General features: G+C 38.2%; 1 protein-coding gene across 6 annotated transcripts in view; it reads right to left on the bottom strand.

Annotated features, from left to right (window-relative positions):
• Positions 1 to 10,324: 10,324 nt before the first annotated feature.
• The window catches only part of VPS50 (VPS50 subunit of EARP/GARPII complex), a 143,183-nt gene continuing 130,807 nt past the window's right edge, over positions 10,325 to 22,700 (bottom strand). For all 6 annotated transcript variants that reach the window (XM_045494784.1, XM_045494782.1, XM_045494779.1 and 3 more), the window contains 6 exons: positions 21,753 to 21,901; positions 20,640 to 20,736; positions 19,493 to 19,651; positions 15,944 to 16,065; positions 14,002 to 14,191; positions 10,325 to 11,046 (listed from right to left, as the gene is read on the bottom strand). In XM_045494784.1, coding sequence (XP_045350740.1) covers positions 10,927 to 11,046; positions 14,002 to 14,191; positions 15,944 to 16,065; positions 19,493 to 19,651; positions 20,640 to 20,736; positions 21,753 to 21,901 — 837 coding nt within the window. In that variant the 3' untranslated portion in view covers positions 10,325 to 10,926. The remainder of the gene's footprint in view (positions 11,047 to 14,001; positions 14,192 to 15,943; positions 16,066 to 19,492; positions 19,652 to 20,639; positions 20,737 to 21,752; positions 21,902 to 22,700) is intronic.

The following is a 22,700-nucleotide window of genomic DNA, read 5'->3' as shown; positions in this document are numbered from 1 at the left end:
GTCATAAAGGAACTAGAAGTAAGAATTAGAAATTTATGCACAATTATATTGGGTGGAGAAGAGATGTCTGAAGTGTGGAATTAGGTGAATAATATTCTAATATATTGAAAGAATTAAGCTTCCCACACAATCATCTGGTAAGCTTACCATTGAATACTTGGCAGAATTCAAGAATAAAATATTTAAAAATAGTTTGTGAGCACTTATAAAATTTAAAGGTCTTCATCAAAAGCCAGCATGGATTCAAGTGAGGACAAAAATACCAAAATATTTTCACTTTCCATTTTGAGGGCATTGCTAGTATTGTATTCCTAGAAAAGAATATCACAAAATTTCATATTACCTTGTGGCCAAACTGGAAAAACAAGGGGAAAGTGAAAAAAGGTAGTGCATTCATGGCTCTAATATACTTGTTCAAAGAGTTCTGATTACTGGAGCTGCCTTGTTACAGGGCTGAGACCTCTGTCCTTGGTTCTATCCCACTCACATTCTTGTCTACTTGACTAAGGACCTACAAGAAATACTTCCTTATCACTTGAGCAGCAAAGACATGCTTCACGTTCTAAATGACAGAATCCGGAACCAAAAAATTCCAAATAGCTGTAACAAGGTCCAAAGTAACAAAATAGTATTTTTTTTTAGATGAAAATTACATAAGATGTTGAATTAACATTTAAAACAATCTACTGTACAAATGCTGAAGAGGGCAGCATTTTTTTTTAATTAAAAAAAGATTCTTTTCTATTTTAGAGAGAGAAAGAGAGCACTAGTGAGGGAGAGGCGTAGAGGGAGAGAATCTTAAGCAGATTCTATGTTCAGCACAGAGCCCAATTCAGGGCTTGATCCTACAACCCTGGGATCATGACCTGAGCTGAAATCCATTTGGACTCCCAACCAACTGAGCCAACCAGGCATTTCTAAAGACGGCAGGATTTTAATAGCACTGAATAAACTCAAGATCTTTAGGTGAATATATGCTCAAAATGAGTTGACATTCTACATGTGATCTGCTTATCATTAGTCAACACAGCTACTCATAGGTGTTAATGGAAAGGAAACAGACAGGTTTCTATATTCTTCCTGATCTCAGGGCACAACAGAGGACAATGAGAGTAGGCCCCATGGAGTGTAGTTTCAGACCCAGGAAGATCTCTGATGTTCAGAACTTGTGAGAAAGCAAGTTACCTGTTGCTGGAAATTCTCAGGAAGTAGCTAGGACTGACTGGGTAGGAATGCTGTAAAGGATATCATCCCTTGTGAACACCCTAAAGTTATGGACATCCATAACTTTCCTAGTGGAAGGTTGCACTAGGTGGCCTCTTAAGCTCCCTACCAGCTGCAAAACTGTTAGATTTTACTCTGGAAGCTTCTCAGTACTTTGTCTTCTTATTCCCTGGGGCTGCATACTGAGCTCCCTGCTGCGAGGCCCATATGCTGCTTTCCACACAGATTCACTGGATCCTGGGGAAATAGGATGTTACTGGACTTGGGTTTACAAAAGACTCCTGGACACTTCCTGCCTACTCGTCACTCTCCCAACTCTATACAGATCTACTGTGGACTCCCCAAATCATGGTGAAGAGATCACTGCTTTGTCTTTTTTCTGCATGCTCAACTGTTACCAATATTTACTAAAATATTTTTGACTCTCCAACTCTACCTTGCCAGATGGAGAATTCTAGTGTCATGCTGTTACTGCTAAGTCTTCCTATTTCAAATACTACAGTTCTATCATTTATGCATTGTCCCTGAAGCTTAGGGTACAGCAGCTCATCCCACCAACTGGTCTGTGCCTGCCCACCCCAACCCCTGCACTTCTATGCCACCATCATTTTGATTATATCACAATCTCTTCCCAAAGTTCCTCGTCACACTCTCCTGAAGATGAAATCTAAGAGCTAAAAAGGCAAAAGAAGAGTCAAAGGAAAAAGAGGAATACTTGACCTTTAACAAAAAAACCAAAACTCTATTTTGGCTTAAAATGAAAAAAGCAGCTATCAAAATGCCTTAAACCACAAGAGCCAAGTTCCTATTATTATTGTCAAATACCAGCCAAACAACACTTCACATCACCAATATGTTGCAAACTGCTGTAATGTACGTGCTCATGGTGAGCAATGGTACTTCACTTACAAAGATCACCTTGGCTTGTCTCTACAAGATGCTTCGAAAATCATTTAAACCAGCGTCCAACAAGTGAGCTTTTAAACAGAAAGACAAGTACTTACTGAGAAAAGTTATCAGGTAATGCCAAATCTCAGTCTCTGGTGTGTGCTAATTATAATCTCATTTACAATTTTATTACTGACACATGCTTAAGTCTCAGGGACTAAACTGCAGGTAGTTTGCTTGGAACAAGCCTTGTCTCAAAAATTAAGGACTCTGAAGAGGTAGCTGATGGACCTCAGCCCTAATAAATTTTAAAATAACCATCCCATTATCTGAAGAAACAGATACCAGGTAGTACATTGGTTTGTTTAGTCAATGAAGTTGGGGCGCAGGGAGATGTGTGTGAACATAGGAGCCTGGAGAGGAAAATATCAGGTTCTTGCATTATAAATTTACAAACTACAAAGAAATTTACTAAGAGAATTGAGAGTACTCTCCTGACAATCTTAAAATACTGATAAATGGCAGGGTTCTACCTCCATTAATGCCTCTGTTGGTCTGCTGCTTTTCTTTGCTTCTCACTAAACATCTAAATACCACTTTTCTTCTTTCAACCCTCAAAGAAGCTGAACTAGTGAGTCTAAGAAACTCCTAATTTAAGTGTGAATGAAAATGTGCCCACTTACAGAACTACTTCTTCTTTCCCCCAAAACATTGTAAGATTGGAGCTAGAGAAAGAGGTTGGGGAAGAAAGGTATGGAGAGCTAAGCAGAAAAGGGGGGAGGGCACATGGGCAAGAGAGCAGAAAAGGGACTCAGTGCTGAGCTGCCCAAGTGTGGACATTTCTATTCTGTGGGCCACCCACTACTAGACAACCCCAGATGTAAGCCCCCCAAATGGAGAAAACCTTTTCCACACCCGAGATGGAACCTGAACAGAACACCTGGAACTACCTTAGAAGCTGATATAGCAGCAGAAACACCACCACTGTCACATGAATCACACCTGAATTTCTTAAGTCAGAAGAGGGTCTCTTGGGTGGTTTACCAAGAGAATGCATGAAGGAAATGACGCCTCAGCATTTTCCTGTCATAATGGCATAAACAATGATTCTCACTTCCCCAAATTGAGACACATCACTCATCCACAAGAGGCTCTGCTATTAAATCTGGAATCACTAAAGCTGTAAGGAATCCCACGGAGACCCAGCACACATTCTACAGCGTGCCAACTAACTCCTCACGAAGGAGGCGGATGTACAGCCAAGGAATTGATAGTAGGATGCAGTTCAGGCAGCCTAGCATTCTGAAGAAATGTGATGAGGTCTGTCAGTGGCCGGTATGTGGATCACACAGTAAGAACAATGGACTCAGGTTCTGGTTCCATCCCTTGCAGTGTGACTTTGGGAAAACTGCCTCAGCCTCCTGGCTCCTAGTCACCATCTGCACAAAACAATAGCCCTATTAAGTTGGTACTGTTATTGTTCCCATCTTAGACATACAGAAATACTCTTTAAATTATGGCACAGAAGGGTAACTGGAGACTAGCGAGAGTGCAAGAATATGAACTCAACAGAACTCCAGCCACCAACACTCCAGCTCACGCTAAGCTTCCCTTACCAAATAGTCAACTGGCTTCTCTCTCCATCTGATTCAATTAGTGGCTGAAAGAATCAATGACCAAATCTCTGTAAAATGATACATTATTCCTCCAGTTCCATGGTCTCACTGCACATGACTCTTGCACCAATTAAAAATCTCCTGGGAAATCTCTTTCCACTCAAGTCAATGTGAAGGACATACACATGTTTGTTGGCCTGTTCCAACAGTAGTCACTCATACAGGTTCTAATGGGGAAGGCAGCACTATAAGATTTATTTTATGGAAAAGTAGCAATTGTTATACTAAAGTGGACAAAAAATAGTGTCTAAAAACAAAAAACAAACAAAAAAAGGCCTTGTCAGCAGTCGGTCTGGAATAGCTATTCTACAGCCCTGTGAAGGGAAAGAAAGTTCCAGGTGAACAGCTTTTCTGGATCACTTTGTCTCAGGGTGTCTTTGAAGTCAGTGGTTCTCAAAGTTCAGTATGCGTCAGGGGCGCCTGGGTGGCGCAATCGGTTAAGCGTCCGACTTCAGCCAGGTCACGATCTCGCGGTCCGTGGGTTCGAGCCCCGCGTCGGGCTCTGGGCTGATGGCTCGGAGCCTGGAGCCTGTTTTCGGTTCTGTGTCTCCCTCTCTCTCTGCCCCTCCCCCGTTCATGCTCTGTCTCTCTCTGTCCCAAAAATAAATAAAAACGTTGAAAAAAAAAATTAAAAAAAAAAAAAGAAAGTTCAGTATGCGTCAGAGCTATTAAAACACCAATTGTACAGTCCTACCTGCAGAGTTTCTGATTCTATAGGTCTCTAGTGAGGCCTGAGAATTTGCTTGTTTAATGAGTTCTCAGGTGATGCTGAGGCTGATGATCTGGGGCCATACTTTGATAACCACTGGTCTAGGGCAGTCTATTAAAACATGTCAAGTTTTATCTCAGTCTGTAGGCGTTAAAAACTTAAGAAAGTGAAGTAAGTTATTGCTTCTTTTTAAACTGCTAACCTTTTGGCTTCCAATGCCAGTGTGCACCTCTCTTCAACAATTACTAATTAATCCTTTTCCACAACACTGAGAAGTCAATAAACAAATAGCCATTACATGTCTGATCCAGTACAAGGAGCTCTGGGGTGTAAAGAAATATACTTGCGACAATCCAGCCCTAAAGAACCAAGCAGCACTTGAGGACAGTTTAGGGAGGAATTCTAGCTCAAAGGGCCTGAGTATTTATTTGCATTCCACTCGACCATTCCATCCATCATATAGTTTTGAGCTAAGTAATATTCTGTGCTAAGTGCTATCAAGATGGATATAGCGGAACACACAGATAGAAGTTCTGGGAAATTCCCTCATCTATACAGACTCCCTTCTCCTCCAAGCTGATGGATGGAGGCCATTCATTCCCTTGGATGCAGAGATTAAAATTCGAATTCAAGTGCCTGTAGGTACAGCCGGGCCCACATTGTCCACATCTCAAACTGCCTGTCATTCATTATTGAATAAGACCTGCTGCCTAATTCATTTGTGTCTCCTGCTTGGCTGCACAGGATATCTGCCACGTCTTCTCAGTCTTTTCTGTGCCCCTCTCCCTGCCCCTTGTGTGTGCCAACCACACTGCCTTTTCTGATCCTCAAGCACACTCTTCCCTCAGCCTCCTCACCTCATGCCAGTTCTTCTTCATTTGAACATGTCTTCCTCAGTGTAGTTTTTCCCACTTCTGAACTCTCCTTTGGAGTACCCCCCAGAATGAAATATGTTTATCTTACATCTGTTTATCCTACTAGATTTAGACTCTTGAGGACAGGAACTATTTGTCCAATCCACTAGAGACCAGCCAGCTCCTGACACAAGACAGTACCCTGGAGCTAGCTCTAGTTGCCTGAACGATGAGCCAGCTAGGGAAAGGGCTGCCCCAGAACTCATCTTCCCAAAGGAGAAGGCTTCTGCTTCCCAGCCAGAGGAACTACACTGCTCACAGGCCCCAGGTCACTAGGTGGTCAGTTGCTCTCACATTTGTTGCTAACAACCCCCCCCCCCAAATACACACACACACACACACACACACACACACACACACACACAGAGTCTCTGCATTCTCCCAGCCCTCTCTCACCTCTCATGGTGATAATGTTGGGGATGGGTGAAGAGGGTTTGGGGGGGGGGGAAGGGGAAACAACGCCTTTTCTTTCTCTCTCTCTTTTTTTTTACTTTTTGCTGTCTCAGGCTTGTCAGTTTCCCCAAGAAAGCCTATTCCTTAATCTATCCTGTGTGATGTGGAAACTGTCCTGAGCTCAATTTCAAGGAAGATAGCAATCCTAAAGGGATAAAATTTCTATGACCAATGCTTATTAATATTCATGGGCCAAGTAAGATTTTTCTGCCTCCTAAAGAAAGCTTTGGGTTTATTCTATATGCTGATGACTCCCACGTTTACATCTACAGCCCTGACTTCTCCAGGTTCACGTGCACAGCTGCCTCTTCTACACCTCCAGTGTTGTATCTCAAACACAGCTGTCCAAGTATTCCCTTGATCTTCACAAACCCAGTTCTGTCAAAGACTTCTACTTTCTCAGGCGAAAGTTTTAGAATCATCTTTAATCCCTCTTTTCTCAAACATCACATCAACCAATCAACAAATCCTAATGTCTCTACCTTTGAAACACATCCAGAATCTGCTCACTCCTCACCATATCCTGCAGACAGAGCCTCCATAATTCTGTTCTTGGTTTGCTGTATTAGATTCTTACTCTGTCTCATTGCTTCGGTCTTTGTCCCCCTACGGCCTTTTCTCAAATACACAGGTAGAGGGATTTTGCTAAAACCTAAGTCAGAAATGAGGTGCCCACTCTGTTCACAATCTTCCAAATGCTTCCCATCTGAAAGTAAAATCCAAAGGCTCACAGGTCTTCACTCTGTGTGACTCATCCTGCTATACCCTTTCCATTCCTAATCTCCCCCACTTACTGTGCCTGCTATGCTGGCCTCCTTACACTTCTCAGAGCTGAAGCCTTCACCCTGAGCCTTCACTTTGCATTTACTACTCCCTCAGCCTGCAACCCTCCATCTCAGATAACAGCATGACTGGCCTCCTCATTTCCTTCCAAGAGAGATCTTCTGCAATCTTCCTTGTTAAAATTCTATTTCCACCGTGATCACCACCATGCCCTATCACTTCTTCCCCAGAGCACCTACTCTGGTAAAGAACAGGTTTCGTGGAAAGTAAAGCATCTTGGTTGAGTTCTTAAAGGTGGAATTGTGATAGGAAGTAGGGACAACAGAAGTAAAATAAGGTAGACAGCAGGCAGTCAGCAAAGCTGTCTTCTAATAGCTACCCAAGGGTGTAATTACATTTCAGTGTAGGCTCCAGAAGTGACTTCTGTTGAAATGGGAACCCTGACTAAAATATCCCTTCCATCTAAGGCAACGATTGCTATGCTGTTTGTGGTAGCTGGACCAAAAGGCCCACAATATGGAAATGTCTTTTCTTTAAAACATAAATCCTTTTGCTTACTGATAGGCAGAATCAAGAAACAAGGGATGGTGAAGAAACAGAATAAAATATAGGCTGTAGATTAAAACAAAAACAAAAACACCTCTTTTCTGGACTGAAAGGCTTGGCTCAGTGTGAAAAAGTCCTCAAAGAGCAAATCTGGAAATTTCAGTCTTGAGATCAAGAAGTGATCACTAAAGAAACATAAATATGGCTCTTCATCAAAACCAAAAAGCAAAACAAAAAAATGTTATAAATAAATCATATCAATAAAGTACCAAAATTCCAGAAAGAGACTAGTTATCCTTCTTCCCTGAATTCCTGCCCCTTCCTCCAACATCACTAGCAAATAGAGAATCTAACTGTGGGTTTGTTTTCAAACTGAAAAAATGATGCAGATATACTTAGCAAGATTCACAAAAGGATACAACAATCAAGAAAAGTGTATTAGAGTTAATGAACTATGTTTCTCCATTGAGTTTGAACAAGAATTCTCAGGTATAGGGGCACCTGGGTGGCTCAGTCAGTTAAGCATCCATCTTCAGCTCAGTTCTGATCTCACCGTTCATGGGTTCAAGCCCCGCATCAGGCTCTGTGCTGACAGCTCAGAGCCTGGAGCCTGCTTTGGATTCTGTGTCTCCCTCTCTCTCTGACCCTCCCCCACTTGCACTCTGTGTGTGTCTCTCTCAAAAATAAATAAACATTAAAAAAAAACTTAAAAAAAAAAAGAATTCTCATGTATAAAATGTGACATAGTTTTGTCCTGGGGAATGTTGTGTAGCTTAAACTTTTTGATGGCCTTTAAAAATTTGTGGATGATATGAATTGAGCAAATATTTTCTGTAATACTAAAGAAGAAAATCTGCAAAAAGCTGCACTAGTCTTAATATTTACAAAGATCACACCAGAATGTTAATAATTTTGTCACTACTCATTCTGAAGAGTTAAATATCATTTGTGTTAACCACTATGTATGTATTAAAATTGCCTCAAAGAATAAATATAGAAACGTAAATATTTCCCCTGGACTTGTTCATTTTGCTCTGAGTACAATTTGTATTTCATCTTCGGGTCCAATTTTTCATTACAAAAGATAACTATACTTTCAAAGTGAATTGAATTACAAGCCTTTTTTATGACTACATTTTAGTGAGTAGGTAAAGAAAAAAGCTATTCAATCTAACTTAAAGTTTCACTTTAGCACTCAGCTAAACAGGAATTTTCAAAGGAAATTCTGCTTAAAGATATGATAAAATACCATATGGTCCTGGCTTCAAGCAAAATTCGATTTCATTTTGTAAGTTGAGCAAATGGGCTTACTAGTCAAAGTGAACTTATAAGATCTCTGTAGATTTTACAAACTGAATCAAACTCAGTCATTTGAATTGCTATGCATCTCTCTAGCATTTTTTAATGCAAGACAACGTATTTGTAGAAATAATCATTCTTTCCCAGGGGATGCAATTTTCTCCTGCTCTCATATCAACTTAAAATCTTGAATTTCATAAGACACTTTCATACGAAATGCAACGGTTAAGGAAAACTTAGGCACAAAAAGAAAATTTTGGTTACAGTAAAACTTTTGGAACACAATTAATTCCATTTATATTCTCAAGCTTTTCAATTCTATTTATCTTAATGTTAGTTTCACAAAATGTTACATGGTTATAACTCATTATCACTGCATAATGTATTTGAGAAATGTCTGGTTAACTCTCTTGTTTTTAGGTAATTTCACAGCTCAAGTATCTGGTTACTGTTTTGATGTTAATGAACACTCATTAAGCTACCTTGAAATGCACAAAAAAAAGTTTTTAAAATTTTTATCAAAGCACAGTATACGTAAGTTAAAAGATCTGTCCGATTGCATGGTTAATTGTCTAACAAGTAATTCTTTTGTATCAATTCCTATCACCCTGGAAAACACTCTAACAGGTAGGTAACTGTTGTTCATGCTACCTAGGGCAAACTAAAGTAGAAATTAAAGAAAGCCAACTAGAAAGCCCATGTAAAAAAGAATAAATAAGTGGCTCCCAATCAACAGAGAAAATGAGATTGATTAGCTCTTTATGTGCCCAACTGAATATGTCATTTAAACACAAGGACCAAGCTTATTTCATATTCATTTTCTTCCAGCGGCTCTGTATGGATAATGGCTCCTGGCAAAATCTGCCTTCCAAGTACACAGTCCAATGCCACGAGTAGAGCATAATAGCACCAAGCTCATACCGTTTTACAAGAGGAAAGTTTTACTGTCAATATTGACAGTAAATGAACTGCAAAGGGAGAGGCTGAAAACAAAAACCTCATCATACAGACACATATACTAGCATCCAGAGATGTATTCTCAAAGCATTTTGTATTCTAATGTGCTGGTTATGAAAATCTGCAGGGACTGGCAGACACCGAGTGGCTATCACCTCCTTATTCACCTCCATGCCTGCCCTACACGCCACCCTCTGCCCTCCATTTCAGCATCTCAGTTCCCAGAAGGCTCACAGGACACAAAGCCCATTTCTCATGAAATGATGCTTTAGGATTCTATGAGCTGTTGATGTTGTAGGTCACGCCCAGTAATCCTGGACCAACACCACACAAACCTAAGAGCCTTCTACTCCCTAGTCATAAAGAACATGAAAAAAATTCCTGATCAGTCAGTTGGAAGGAGTGCATGGGAAACTGATTTTCGTGTCATATATGTTGACAGAAGGTCTCTGGTTTCAAAAGCAAAGTACATAGTTATTAACTGAGTTCCAAAGTTTATCACTAGCTAGCTCACATTATTTTACATCTGTAATACAAAGCAGACATCTAAGAAAGATGAACATATGACCATAAACTTATTCTTGACTAACAGTCCTTTCCCTAAGTCAGCTAAGCCAGGTTTTGCCATCCTAAGACAAAAGTTGAAATCAAAGAGAGCCACTTATGTGGAAAATGTCCCACATTAAAAAAAATCCCACAATCACCATTCTGTGTGCTACTCAGGCACTGAATAGGTACACCCAATAAGTTACTTTTCACCATTGGTTTCGGGATATAAGATCATTACAATTAGAACATACTAAAAAATTCCATTATCGCTTCCTAAACTATACCTGCCATGGAAAAATATCAAAATTTAGTCTCACATAGGCTGATAGTGTTAGAGTATAATATTTATTCAATTTCATCATTTATGATCACTGTTTTAACCAAATTAACCCCAAGATAAACTCTGACATTCAAAAACACAGAGAGCATACTGATTTTTCAACTATTTTGCTTACATGTACTTTTCAATTCTCATGCAGTGCTCATAATTAGGAGATACTGTACAGAAAACCTCTCATTTATGCTTTCAAGAACCAAGTAGAGAGGGCAAAAAAAATACCAACATAAATTCATTCTCCAAAAAGTGTCCGTGGATGTACTGCCACTGTTCCTTCTAATTGCATTATCTACAGTACATTCTTCGGTAAAATATGTTACTGCAGTCACATAACAATACTTATGACGAGGCAATGATATCATTTCAGGAAAAAAATACAACAGATGAGACTAAAAGTTGAAGAGAGGACCAGAGCGTATAAAAGTCATTTGAGAATACCACACAGACTTCAGTGTTTTCCACTTTCCAGTTGGAAGGAACATGCACAGAGATTTCTTAGCAGACAATTGTCAGGAGTGCATGAAAAATTGGCTTTCATGTCATCTATGTTGAGAGAAGATCAATGTCATTGAGGAAAAAAAAATGCGTTCATTATCTTTTGGGTCTGTCTATATCATCTATAGCAGCTAGAAGTTTTTGTCTTGCTTTCTTATTGATATGGGATCCCAGGCAAACATTTACCAGATTGGTCAGCTGCTTCGTTGAGTACTCCTGCTTGGAAAAAAAAAAAAAAATCCAAATTTAGTATGCTGAAAGACGTGTTTGATCAATGCAAGGAAAGAACAGACACTCAGTTTTCAGTGGATAGTAACTGAGCACTACAAATCAGTGAAAAGCAGTGAAAATTATAGTTTAAGATATGGAAGACAAATTGTTTACTGAGCTGTAATAACAAGAAGGATACTGTAGCAACCATTTGAAACAGAAAGCACTGGAATCTTTTTAATTATGGCAAAGTAATCTGATATGCCCACTTTTAAACTACACACCTTATGCTTATTTCTGTGATACTTTATTAAGTTACTAAAATACACTGACCTCCCAAATTTTTTAAATGTTACTAAGTAAAGTATTTTCTGGAACTCCACACTTCGCAAACATATTAGGTGAAAGAAATAAATCTCTAACCACAGAACAACTTTTCTGAGATACGATAAATAAGTAAGGTAACAAGGATCAGGAAGGTACTAGATTTTAATCCTTCATACTGTCATTGTAGCTAATAAGTAAAATGAAGACTACAAGTATTTTATGCTGTACAAATCCATTTGGTTCCTGAATTTCAGATAATGAGTTGCTAGGATGAGAAGAATAGGGACTCATCAGAAAGGTTTGCATATTGATCGGGTTATAGAGGATCAATAGCAAGAGTTCAGGTAAGGAAAGAGAGTTCTATACCGAATCTAATAAGAAAAGTCATCTGTCAGGATGGCCTGGGTGGCTTAGTAGGTTAAGCGTCCAACTCTTGATCTCATCTCAGGTCATTATGTCACAGTTCATGAGCTCGAGCCCAAAGTTGGGCTCTGCACTGACAGCAGGGAGCCTGCTTGAGATTCTCTCTCTCCCTCTCTCTCTCTGCCCCTCCCACTTGTGTTCAAGTTCTCCTCTCTCTCTCTCTCTCTCTCAAAGAAATAAATATTAAAAGAAAATGAAAGAAAAGTCACCTATCTGGGGCGCCTGAGTGGCTCAATTAGTTAAGCGTCCAACTGAGCCCTGTGTCAGGCTCCAAGCTGACAGCACAGAGCCTATGGGATTCTCTCTCTCTCTCTCTCTCTCTGCACTTCCCCTGCTCTTCCTCTCCCTCAAAATAAATAAAAACTTAAAAAAAAAAGTCATCTGTCTTCACTGGAGGTAGCCACTAAAGATAGTATAATTTAAAAATATGAGAAAGAGTTCATTTAAAAATTCAGCAGGGGCACCCGGGTGGCTCAGTCAGTTAAGCGTCCAACTTCGGCTCAGGTCATGATCTCACGGTTCGTGAGTTCGAGCCCTGCGTCGAGCTCTCTACTGTCAGCATGGAGCCCCCTTCAGATCCTCTGTCCCCTTCTCTCTCTGCCCCTCCTATGCTCTCTCTCAAAAATAAACACAAAAAAATACAAACTACCACCAAAAATTTTAAAACTTAATCTATTAATTAATTTTAAAAAATAAAAATTCAGCAAACTCTTCAGTTTGTGTATCTGCTCTGAGAGCACCTGTTGTTAGCATCTGGTAAATTCTCTCTGTCAGTTAACACTTAACAAGTATTCACTGCCATCAGCACTGGGCTAGACCTTGTGGGGAGTTCCCTGGAAAGCAGGATAGTCAGCTCCTGAGAAAATTTCAGTGAATTACATATATCAGTTAAAGTTCTCACAAAATACTAGACTAAAAATTTTGGCTCACTATATTAAAAGAGGAAACTGAAAAACTAAAAACAAGAGGAAACTACAGTTCAGAAAGGTATTATTCTTGCCTCGAATAATGGATATCTAAGGGCTGTGCTTTCTCTCCTCAGTTACTTGTATTCTTTCCCTAAGTGCCTTCCTCAGTAGCAACATCAAAGTATTTGTAGCTTACTTTACTAAATGAATTCCAATAACATCCAGCACTTCATCTGCACCTGCTTTAGCATTCTGGTTTTCAAATGTCAGATGTCAGTGGGACTAAAAGGGGTGACATTTTTCACAATTCTGGTGTATTGGTCAAAATCATTGAAAATAATATATACATTTCTACTTTGCTCCTACAGACCTGAAACTGACCTACAGTGGGCACATTTGCACAAAACTCAGGCTAATATTCATTTAGTTTTTCTAGAGTATTGAAACCAGACAGGATGAGGCTGATAAAATATAAATAATTCCTTATTTCCTTACCCAGTCAAATGAAGTTAAAATTTACTTAGCTTTTACCCATGATGTTACAGCATAAGTAAATGTGAGCACCAGAGTTACTGAAGGAATAAAATTTGGTGATAATTTTAATACTTCCCATATTTTCATTAAATCTGTCTTCACATACTGTCTACCTAGACAAATGACAGAACAATCACATAGAAAAGCTCCCCATATTGAGCATGCTCTGGTGATACAGGGTGAGTTGAACTGTGCCCAAAATTCAGCATCCGATATAACACATAATAAATAATATTGTTCTCTACTTATCTCTATATCCACACAAAACAAAAATGATCACATCTATACTCAAGGTAAAGTCTAATGTAGGATGAAGTTAAATTTAGTCTTTTAAATATTAACATAAATATTTAAATTAATCATCACTAATACATGTCAGTGTGGTCAGGATGATACGAGTTCATTGTTGGGGGCTAGAAGGCTTAAGTTATATAATAGACTTTAGCTTGTAAATCATTTCAGTGTTGCTGTCTTCAATTTGTCTTGATGTTAACCAACTTCAGCCTTTTCCCACAACACAGTTGAAAGATAAACATAGCTAAAGTTCAGGCTCCGGCTACCTTTCCAGATAATTACTATTACAGTTCAGAAAGATCTCAAAAGGATTTGATTACTCAAAGGGCACTGCATAGATACTGTGTGAATATGGCAAAGAACTGGCTGTTTCTTTATATTTCACTCTCATGACTTTGAATTATATAATATACCAGACAAGAACAGCACAAAGAAAAAGGAATAAAAACTTAATTAACTATTTTCCAGCTCTCACCCTGTGCTCTTTGATCCAGCGTTCCATGTCATTCTCGGTTAGATAGTAGGCTTTAATATAGGTTTCCACAAATTCTTTATCAGGAATGGGTCTGATATCTGTTAGTTTTTCAAGTTTCATTAAAAACTGTTGAAAATCCAATTGCATCAAGGCACGACCCTCATTACTGCACTTCTTGACGTTGGCATATCTAAGATACACAATAATAAAAAAATAGAGGATGGAAAAAGAAACCTGTAGGTATTTCGACTTTTCTTAACGTGTATGTGGACAGATTCTCTAGGAATGAGAGGGTTATAAGAAAAAGAACACATTAGCCTTCTTCCGAAGGACTGGGTTGTGTCCGGACCCTGTCACTCAGCAGTCATTTTACCTACGGGGCCTTAGTTTCTTCATTTGCAAACCAAAAAGATCAAATAACTTACAAAGTTCTTTGCTACAGTTCTTTGCTACAGTTCCCCACAGTCAATTAACATAATCATGTGTAAGAAAGTTAAATTGGTATTCCAATACATTTGACTGCCAAGAACTATTTATAAAAAACGAAGCTATGAATACTCCAAAGTAATCTTAGTTTCATAAAACTGTTCAATATTGTAACTACTGGGTGCAAAGGAAACAAATGTAATAATTCCCCTATGAACAGTCAGCGAACCAGAGAAACGTGTGAGCATCTGAGCAAAGAAGGTATATACATACTTTTCATAATAAAACACTTTATAGACTTATTCTGACACCCGACACTACTGAAAAACTGTGTTCTAAGGTGGAGTAGTAATAAGAATAAATGTATTAACCCTATGAGTACAACATTTTATTACTCATAAGTCAGTGTCTCATTCCTTCAATAATATTCCAACCCTAGGAACGCAGTACTTCCCCTAAGGAAATCTGCAAGGAAACTAAAGTGCATATTATTTGAAGTGACCAGGCTTTTTTTTTTTTTTAATAATAAAAAGTGCTTCGTACAGAAATAAAACCTTCACTTTTCTACTTTATTAAATAAATTTATTAAAAATACTTTTCAGTCATGACTGTTGACAGGGCCATTCTGTGACATACAGCACTGTTGATTTTTCAATGCAGAGTGCCAAAACGTCAGCTTGTCACTGTCACCTTCCCATCTCTAAGACGTTCTTCTTTATAACAAAGAAGAACTGAAAAGAAATCAGATAAATGATAATGGAAATTTACCTGATGTGCAACTCCAGACCATATGAATGGTCTATAGCAGATTGCTTTCCAGAGAGAGTCTGTGTTCTAGATGCAAACATGGTCTCTGAGCGAGTGGGAAAATTAGTACTGAAAGATCTTTAAACTCAACATATGAAAGATGTATATGGTTTACAATGTTATAATGATATCATTAACAGATATAGTGGTTATGAGGACTGATTTTGTCATCAGAAAATCAGTAGTTCATAAACCTTGGTGTTTGAAAACTGTGTGAACCTGGATAAGTTATTTAACCTCTCTAGGCCTCGATTTTCTGAAGCTAGATTTTCTCCTTGATAAAACAGAGAGAGAAATGCTTCTGTCAAAGAGATTATGTTAGGATTTGGTGATATAATCCTGTCAAGTGCTTGATCTAATAAATGACACACAGTGCTCAATAAATGTTATCTACAATCATCATCATCATCATAATTATATTATTAAGGAATAATGACTATTAGGAGTTTAACTTTCTGATAACCATTAGACGCTACTTTCCATGCTCCTCTACTAGCTGGTTCTAGGTCACCACAGAGAAAAAAAAGCACAGACAGAAGAGCCACAGTGGGGTTTAAAGTTTCTTCAATTATGTTCGAAAGTCAAACCTGAATTATTATAGGATTATATTTACTATTATTTATGACATTATCTCCAGGTGATAATACGCAATGTTATTGCATTATGATTTATCACTGAAGACTCAGATAATGCTTTCATGAAAACTTACCCTTCCACAATAGTTCTATTGGCCAGCCGTATACAGTGTTCCCAAAGTATATTAGACACAGGTAGGGGTATCCGAACTCTCTTAGAAACCTCGTTTAACCTCCTGTTAAACTGCTCAAATTCCTAAGAAGACAAAAATCATGGCCATATATGAATATAATTATAATGCCACATTGCTTTCCCATCTTACTGGCAAAGAAGAATCTTTAGAAAGACTCAGAGTCAAACTAAGTAAAACAAAAAGCGAGAATGCAAAAGATAACTTGGACTTAGTATGAAGGGTTTTTTTTTTAAAGTATATCAAACTGCATAAACTATGTTGTGATACAGAGTACACTACATTTCATCTCAACAGATTAAACAATGCAACCAATGTTCAAATGCTTCTTCATCTCAAATTTTTCTATGACTGTTGGTATGGACTAAAAGAGTTTAATCACCTAAAATGTTTTTAAAGTTATCTTCAAGAAACTCAGTTTAATTTTTTTTTTAATGTTTATTCATTTATTTTTGAGAGGGAGAGAGTGTGTGAACGGGGGAAGGACAGAGAGATACACACAAAAACCAAAGCACGCTCCAGGTTCTGAGCTGTCAGCACAGAGCCCAGTGCGGGGCTCAAACTCACAAACCGTGAGATCACGACCTGAGCCAAAGCTGGACGCTTAACCAAATGAGCCACCCAGGCGCCCCAGCAACCCAGTTTAAAAAACTGTCTTAAAAGTTTTCAACTCAGAGTGAACTGTGAACCATTTGTAATTTGAGGCAATACTCCTTAGAGAGCAATCGGATAAAGTATTCTCTTTCCTAAACATTTTTTAAACATAAATAATTATATTCTGAATGATTTGAAAGTCATGTGATAGCTGCAAATTTTTAGTACAAAGGAAAAAATAAAATAAAACCATTCTGGTTTCCTGCAGAAAAACTGAATATTTTTATTACTTATTAGTAACTTCTATGGTACCAGTGTACTAAAAATAAAAATACATGTGACTAATTTACACAATTTCTAACAATTACATGAAAGCAAATGGTTTACCCTTCATTAAACATATTTCTAGCTTCTCTGGACTATTATCGTCTACATATGTTCATTTACAAAAGTAAATGCTATAGATCCTTCCTTGACAATATATTGCAAATAAATATAACAAGGCTTAAAATGACATTTTTCCTTTAGTTTCCTCAAAACAGCAGCCACACAATGCTTAATAAGTCAAGACTGACATGTGTTCAAATTTTCTAATAACACACAGGAGGAAAAAGAATCTAATCGTCACCAGTCAAGCTACTATACGATTACTTGTTATTCTTTTGCTAATCACTTTTTTTTGATGACTTATTTTTGACAGTTAATTGCTTTTAATTATGTATGAAAAAGTAAACTTTCAATCCACTAAGCTTACTTTTGAGAATCAAAGTTAAATAAACAATTGCTCTTCATCCTTTTTGTTTTATGAGTCTAGCAGACACTACCATTTGCTACTGCATTCATGCTTCACTAAACTCTGCTTTAGCTTTCCAGAGTCTTGATTCAGTACTTTTTCACTAATATATATTTTAAAAATTTTTAATGTAATTTTTTTAATGTTTATTTATTTTTGAGAGGAAGAGAGACAGAGTATGAGCAGGGGAGGGCCAGAGAGAGAGGGAGACACAGAATCCAAAGTAGGCTCCAGGCTCTGAGCTGTCAGCACAGAGTCCAATACGGGGCTTCGAACTCACAAACTGTGAGAACGTGACCTGAGCTGAAGTCGGACACTTAACCGACGGAGCCACCCAGGCGCGCCACTAATATTTTAAAGATAAGGTTATATGCTAACTGTATGAAATGTCACTCTACTCATTGTTAAATTCAATGTTCAAGAATGCCTCTTATCAAATGAATAATAAAAGCATTTCATTTTACTTATGATTCTGGCGGGGGCAACAAATGCAAATTGCTTTTTACCTAAAGGTTTGGACTTGAAAAAGTAATAGAATAAAAGTTATATAAAAGTTTCTTTAGAAAAGATGGATTTAAGTTGCTCAAAACTGGGTTCAGGTTGATAATCGGAATACATTGGTTCCTTCTCATAATATTAATGTTTCTTATAATTAAGAATAACTAGACAAGTAGGTTCCATCTAGTATATATATTCACTGAGTGTAGAAGTCTCATTCTTCTTACACCCATCTATGAGTACCATGGTCCGCATGCCATAAAAAAATAAAATCAATCTTTCAAAAGCAAAATTGTTTAAAAAAAATGGTGTGTGTGATTATTTACAAATTACATTTGTCTATCACATTCCAAATTAAAATTCCCAATTGAGACCTCCTGGGTGCCCTAGAAAGCAAAGTTCTCCCAGGGTGGCAATTAGAGAGCACCCTTGTTGTCACTCACCCTTCAGACTTGACACTAGCCCCTAGACATTGCTAACTGATGGCCCACCCTTAGTTCCTAAGTTGGAGTTTCATCACAGAACTCTAGAAGGGCACTGGGCATTGCTGGGAGTTGGCACACTAGATGATGAATTCCGCTGCTATCTCTGTTTTGATCTCTGGCTTTGCTTATTGGTTCACAAGTGTCCCTGGCTACCATGTGTTGCCCAGGACTAAGCAGGTAAGAATGTTTATGTAAATGAGATAAAAGTCAGGAGCTTAAGAAGGCCCATTTTCTTTTCACTGACAAATATGAAAAACAAAACTTTTCTGAAAGTGGTTTTCCTTAGATGCCCTTTCCTCCCCTCAGACACCTGCATGGCTCATCTCCTCGCTTCCTTTGGGCCTCTCCACAACCCTCCCTTTATCAGGATCCTCCTTTGACCACAAGTAAATTAACAGTATTACCACCCTGCCCCCAACCCACACCCTGCCACTCTCTATACCACTTCTGCTGCTTATTTACTTTTTCACTGGACTATTCATCATCTGACATGTCTTATCTTCATTTATGTCTTTACTGTTGTCTCTATACGGGCAGTAAATTCCTTGAGGGCATGTAAGTTCCTTAATTCCCAACTATATTGTCAGCACCTAGATCAGTGTGTGGCAGATGTCAGGTGATCTACAAGTATCTCTTGATGCATAAATGACAAAAAATGAACAATTCTTTCCAGAAAAATTTTAAATGTAAGTTTTGAATTCAAAGATGTTTGCATGACACACTGCAAAAGTAATGTGATTTCTAGGAAAAAAAAAAAGCAACATAGAGTAATCAAGGGCCTGATCTCTTGCTGATAAATCTGCACAAGTAGAAATATCTTCTAATTAAATAGAAATATCTTCTTGTCACCACAGTCATGGTTACTGAGATTACATAATATTAACTTGAACTCTAATTCAAGATGGGAAATTAGCGAGCAAAACCAAAAAATCTGCATAGTATTCTTGGGTCTGAAAGAACACAAAATTCGAAAAGCAAGTCTATTCCAGTACAGGGGCTTTAATATCACGATGCTAGAAATATGATAACAACTATAACCTCACCACCTCAGGGCAACTGCAATGAGCGGAATAGTTCTCCTGATAGACTCCACTTTGACAAAGATGCTCCCAGAGTACTTGCCTTCAGCAGGGCATCTACATATATGTTGTGCTGTGACATAATTTCTTTCACATCCCACTTCACATTAGCCATTAGGAGCAGCATCTGTTCATAATCAATAGCTTTACCAGCTACAATCCAATAAATTGGCTTGCGTAGTTCACTGGCAGTTGAGACTGTCTGAAATAAATTTCACAGAAATGAAAAATGACAGATATTTTCTAAAAACCTCAGATTTACCCAAAATATTTTGTGCCTACTTCAATTACGAAAACACTTTAGTTCATAGGTAGAGGTCTTACTCAAAACATAATCTTGAGACATACAATCAGTTTGAGGCCACGGATACTACAACTTTAAAGAACCAGAGATACTCATGGAGACTAGCAAATATTTCTCAAATTTTTACACTTCTCTCCATTTCTACTCTAAATGTCCGACCTCAAGATTTTGTCCTCTCAACTGTATTTCTGTAAGAGCCTGCAAGCCAGTCTCCCTGCCTGCAGGCTTGCCATCTACTGCCGCCAACTACTCTAACACACACACCAACTGCACCGCTTACCTGTTTCAAATCCTCCGGGACCTTCCCAGTACCCTCGAAATAAAGCCCACCTCTTGGCTGAGAACACTGCGCACCATGTGGCTCCTGCTTATCACCTAGCCATCTTTCTCATCGCTAGCCCTCTTCCCTGCTCTGACAATTTGAGTTTTCTTCAGCTGCTTACGTCCACCGTGCTCTCACTGGCTGATATTCATGTAAGCCATTCCCTTGGTTTGGAAAATACTGATATACCCAGCTGGTCTGGTTTAAACATCACTTCCTCCAGACAGCCTTTCCAGACAACCTTCTCCCACCACACCTCCTTCCCCGCCCACCCCCCCCACCCCGCCCCCAGCCAAAGTTTAAACAGCCTGCTGCTATTTCCTTCCCATTATCGTAATTTATTGTAAATGCAGTTTTGATGGGCTCTCTCTCTCTTTCTCTCATTAGACTAAAAGTTATATGAGGTGCTCAGTAAGTATTTAACACAGGAATTCACGAGTGAATAAACATATTCTAATCGCTCTCGTGGAATACGGAGACTGGCCACTAGCTAAAACACCTGAAATAATGTGTGACAATCTTATCTTGCTCACAGTTGAAATGATTTGCAAGACCATCTCTGACCTGTGAATAAAACTGCTGAAGAAAGGGCTTTTTGACTGCAGGCATCACAGCATCCAGATGGGGTTGAAGGAACTCAAACTGTTCAGCCAAAAATACCCTAAAGAGAACAAATAACCCACCGTGTAAGCAGAGTGCAGGATCTAGAGCCTGTCAGTACTTTTGTAATCTTTAAGATCTCTAAGCAAAAGTTTAACCATTAAAATTCTTTCCCACTTTAGTGAACTGCCTCGTATTAGCTCATTTACAACCTATCAAAAACTTAATGCTGAGTTTATCGCTGAATGTGAGCAGAGGTGCAAAAAGAGGGACTTCAAAAAACTACTTGGAAACTACAAGGTGAAGAGCTATGCTGCTTTGCATGTGAGACAGGAGCAAAGATCACATAAAAAAAAAAACTGAAGAAAAAATACAACAGTATTTTTTGAAAGGATTTCTTACGAAGATCCTACTTAATTATACAGAACAGATCTCTAAATTCACAGATTTAACATCTGGCACTTCTCAGAAGTAACCTCATGTGACACTTGGCTGAGACATACACGTGAACTTCAGGTCAGGAAGCTGTGTGCAGGAGTGGGAGTCATTTGCCTGGAGAACTGCCAGCAGCTATCCCATTTTTCTCTACATTTTGTTATATACACAAAAACTCAAGTTATATTGGACTACATTTTATGGAAGAAGTCATATGCGTTAAGTGTATTAAAAATTGGGGGATTTTTAAAGGTCAAGAAATATTCTCACTGGTGTCAAGGGCTGACTATATCTACCACTAAACTAACAATGTAACTACAGTTTCTCTAGAACCACAATTCAATAGGAAAATATAAAGTATACTACAACTTTTTTTTTTAAAGTTTTACTTTAAAGCAAGGATCATCTTGCTAGCTAAAGACTGAAACCTAAAAGATTTCCCTTCTTTCATTTTAGAACTGAAAAACAACCATGCAGTTTAAAAAATCAATTGGTAATCTATTTTAGGATATACTTCTCAGAAATATATAAGTAACATTCAGAAGAGGGAGATGTATACAGCTAGAAATCTAATTATACAATGCTTACTCTTAAACTTTTCTTAAGTACTTAATGGCAAAGCAACTGTTTTTAACAACTTACAAGGATTCTGTGGCGACCACTCTTTCTGCCAACCCATATAATGTATCCCCAGATGTCAAAACCACTAGGTGACTGAGGTGTGGGCTTGGTACCTTCTCCTTTCTCTCTTCTGCTGCTGTGAGTGTGGCAGTAGGATCTGCTGAAACTTCCTGAAAATATAACACAAGTACAAACACAGCCTGAAATCAAATCTAATAGCAATAAACCATGTGATTTTACAAAACTGGACCTATAATTAAAATACTCGTAGGCATACATATTAATTACATTTAGTCTCTGTTCTTTCTTTTCCTTCCTTTATATTTTCTAACTACTGGAAATTTTCTTTTTGTACTAAGTGAATATGACCCAACTCTATGTGCCATTATTATCTGTGCATGACCTAAAGTTGGCCAACACAAGCAATCTTTATGAATTGGCAGATGTTTCATAAAGACAATAGTAAGATGCCCTTCAAGAACCTGTAAACAAGGAAAGAGATTGCCTCTTGAGGATCATCATGCTGGAACATTACAAAATCATGATATAATTAACCATTTCACATCTGAACTTTAATTAAGGTTAACTTTGGTATAATCTCAAGAAGGCAGGACTAGAATGCACTTACAAACTGAAACTGGACTAACTGTATTGTGTAAGTCTGCAGTCACACTGCTGATGAGAAGGAAGATAGATGGTTAATGGGAATAAAAGAAAGGGATGCCCGGAGAGCAGAGTGTATTGAGCTTTAAAAGATCCTCAAAGACAATTATTGCACAGAATTTGGACACAAACAAATCTAAAAGTGTACAAAATGTAAATCTAGGTTACTTCTTAAATCAATTACATAGTCACAAATCTCCAACACTTGCCTTATGAATGAAAAAGACATCAAATGCACAGTGGGAGCATAACAGGCTTATAAATTTAGCCCAATGGAACTAAAACATTATAAAACCTTTTAAGTTA

Source organism: Leopardus geoffroyi, chromosome A2 (assembly GCF_018350155.1).
Source record: "Leopardus geoffroyi isolate Oge1 chromosome A2, O.geoffroyi_Oge1_pat1.0, whole genome shotgun sequence".
Taxonomy (NCBI): Eukaryota; Metazoa; Chordata; class Mammalia; order Carnivora; family Felidae; genus Leopardus; species Leopardus geoffroyi.
Note: the sequence above shows the minus strand (reverse complement) of the source record. Positions and strands in the feature narration are given on the sequence as shown.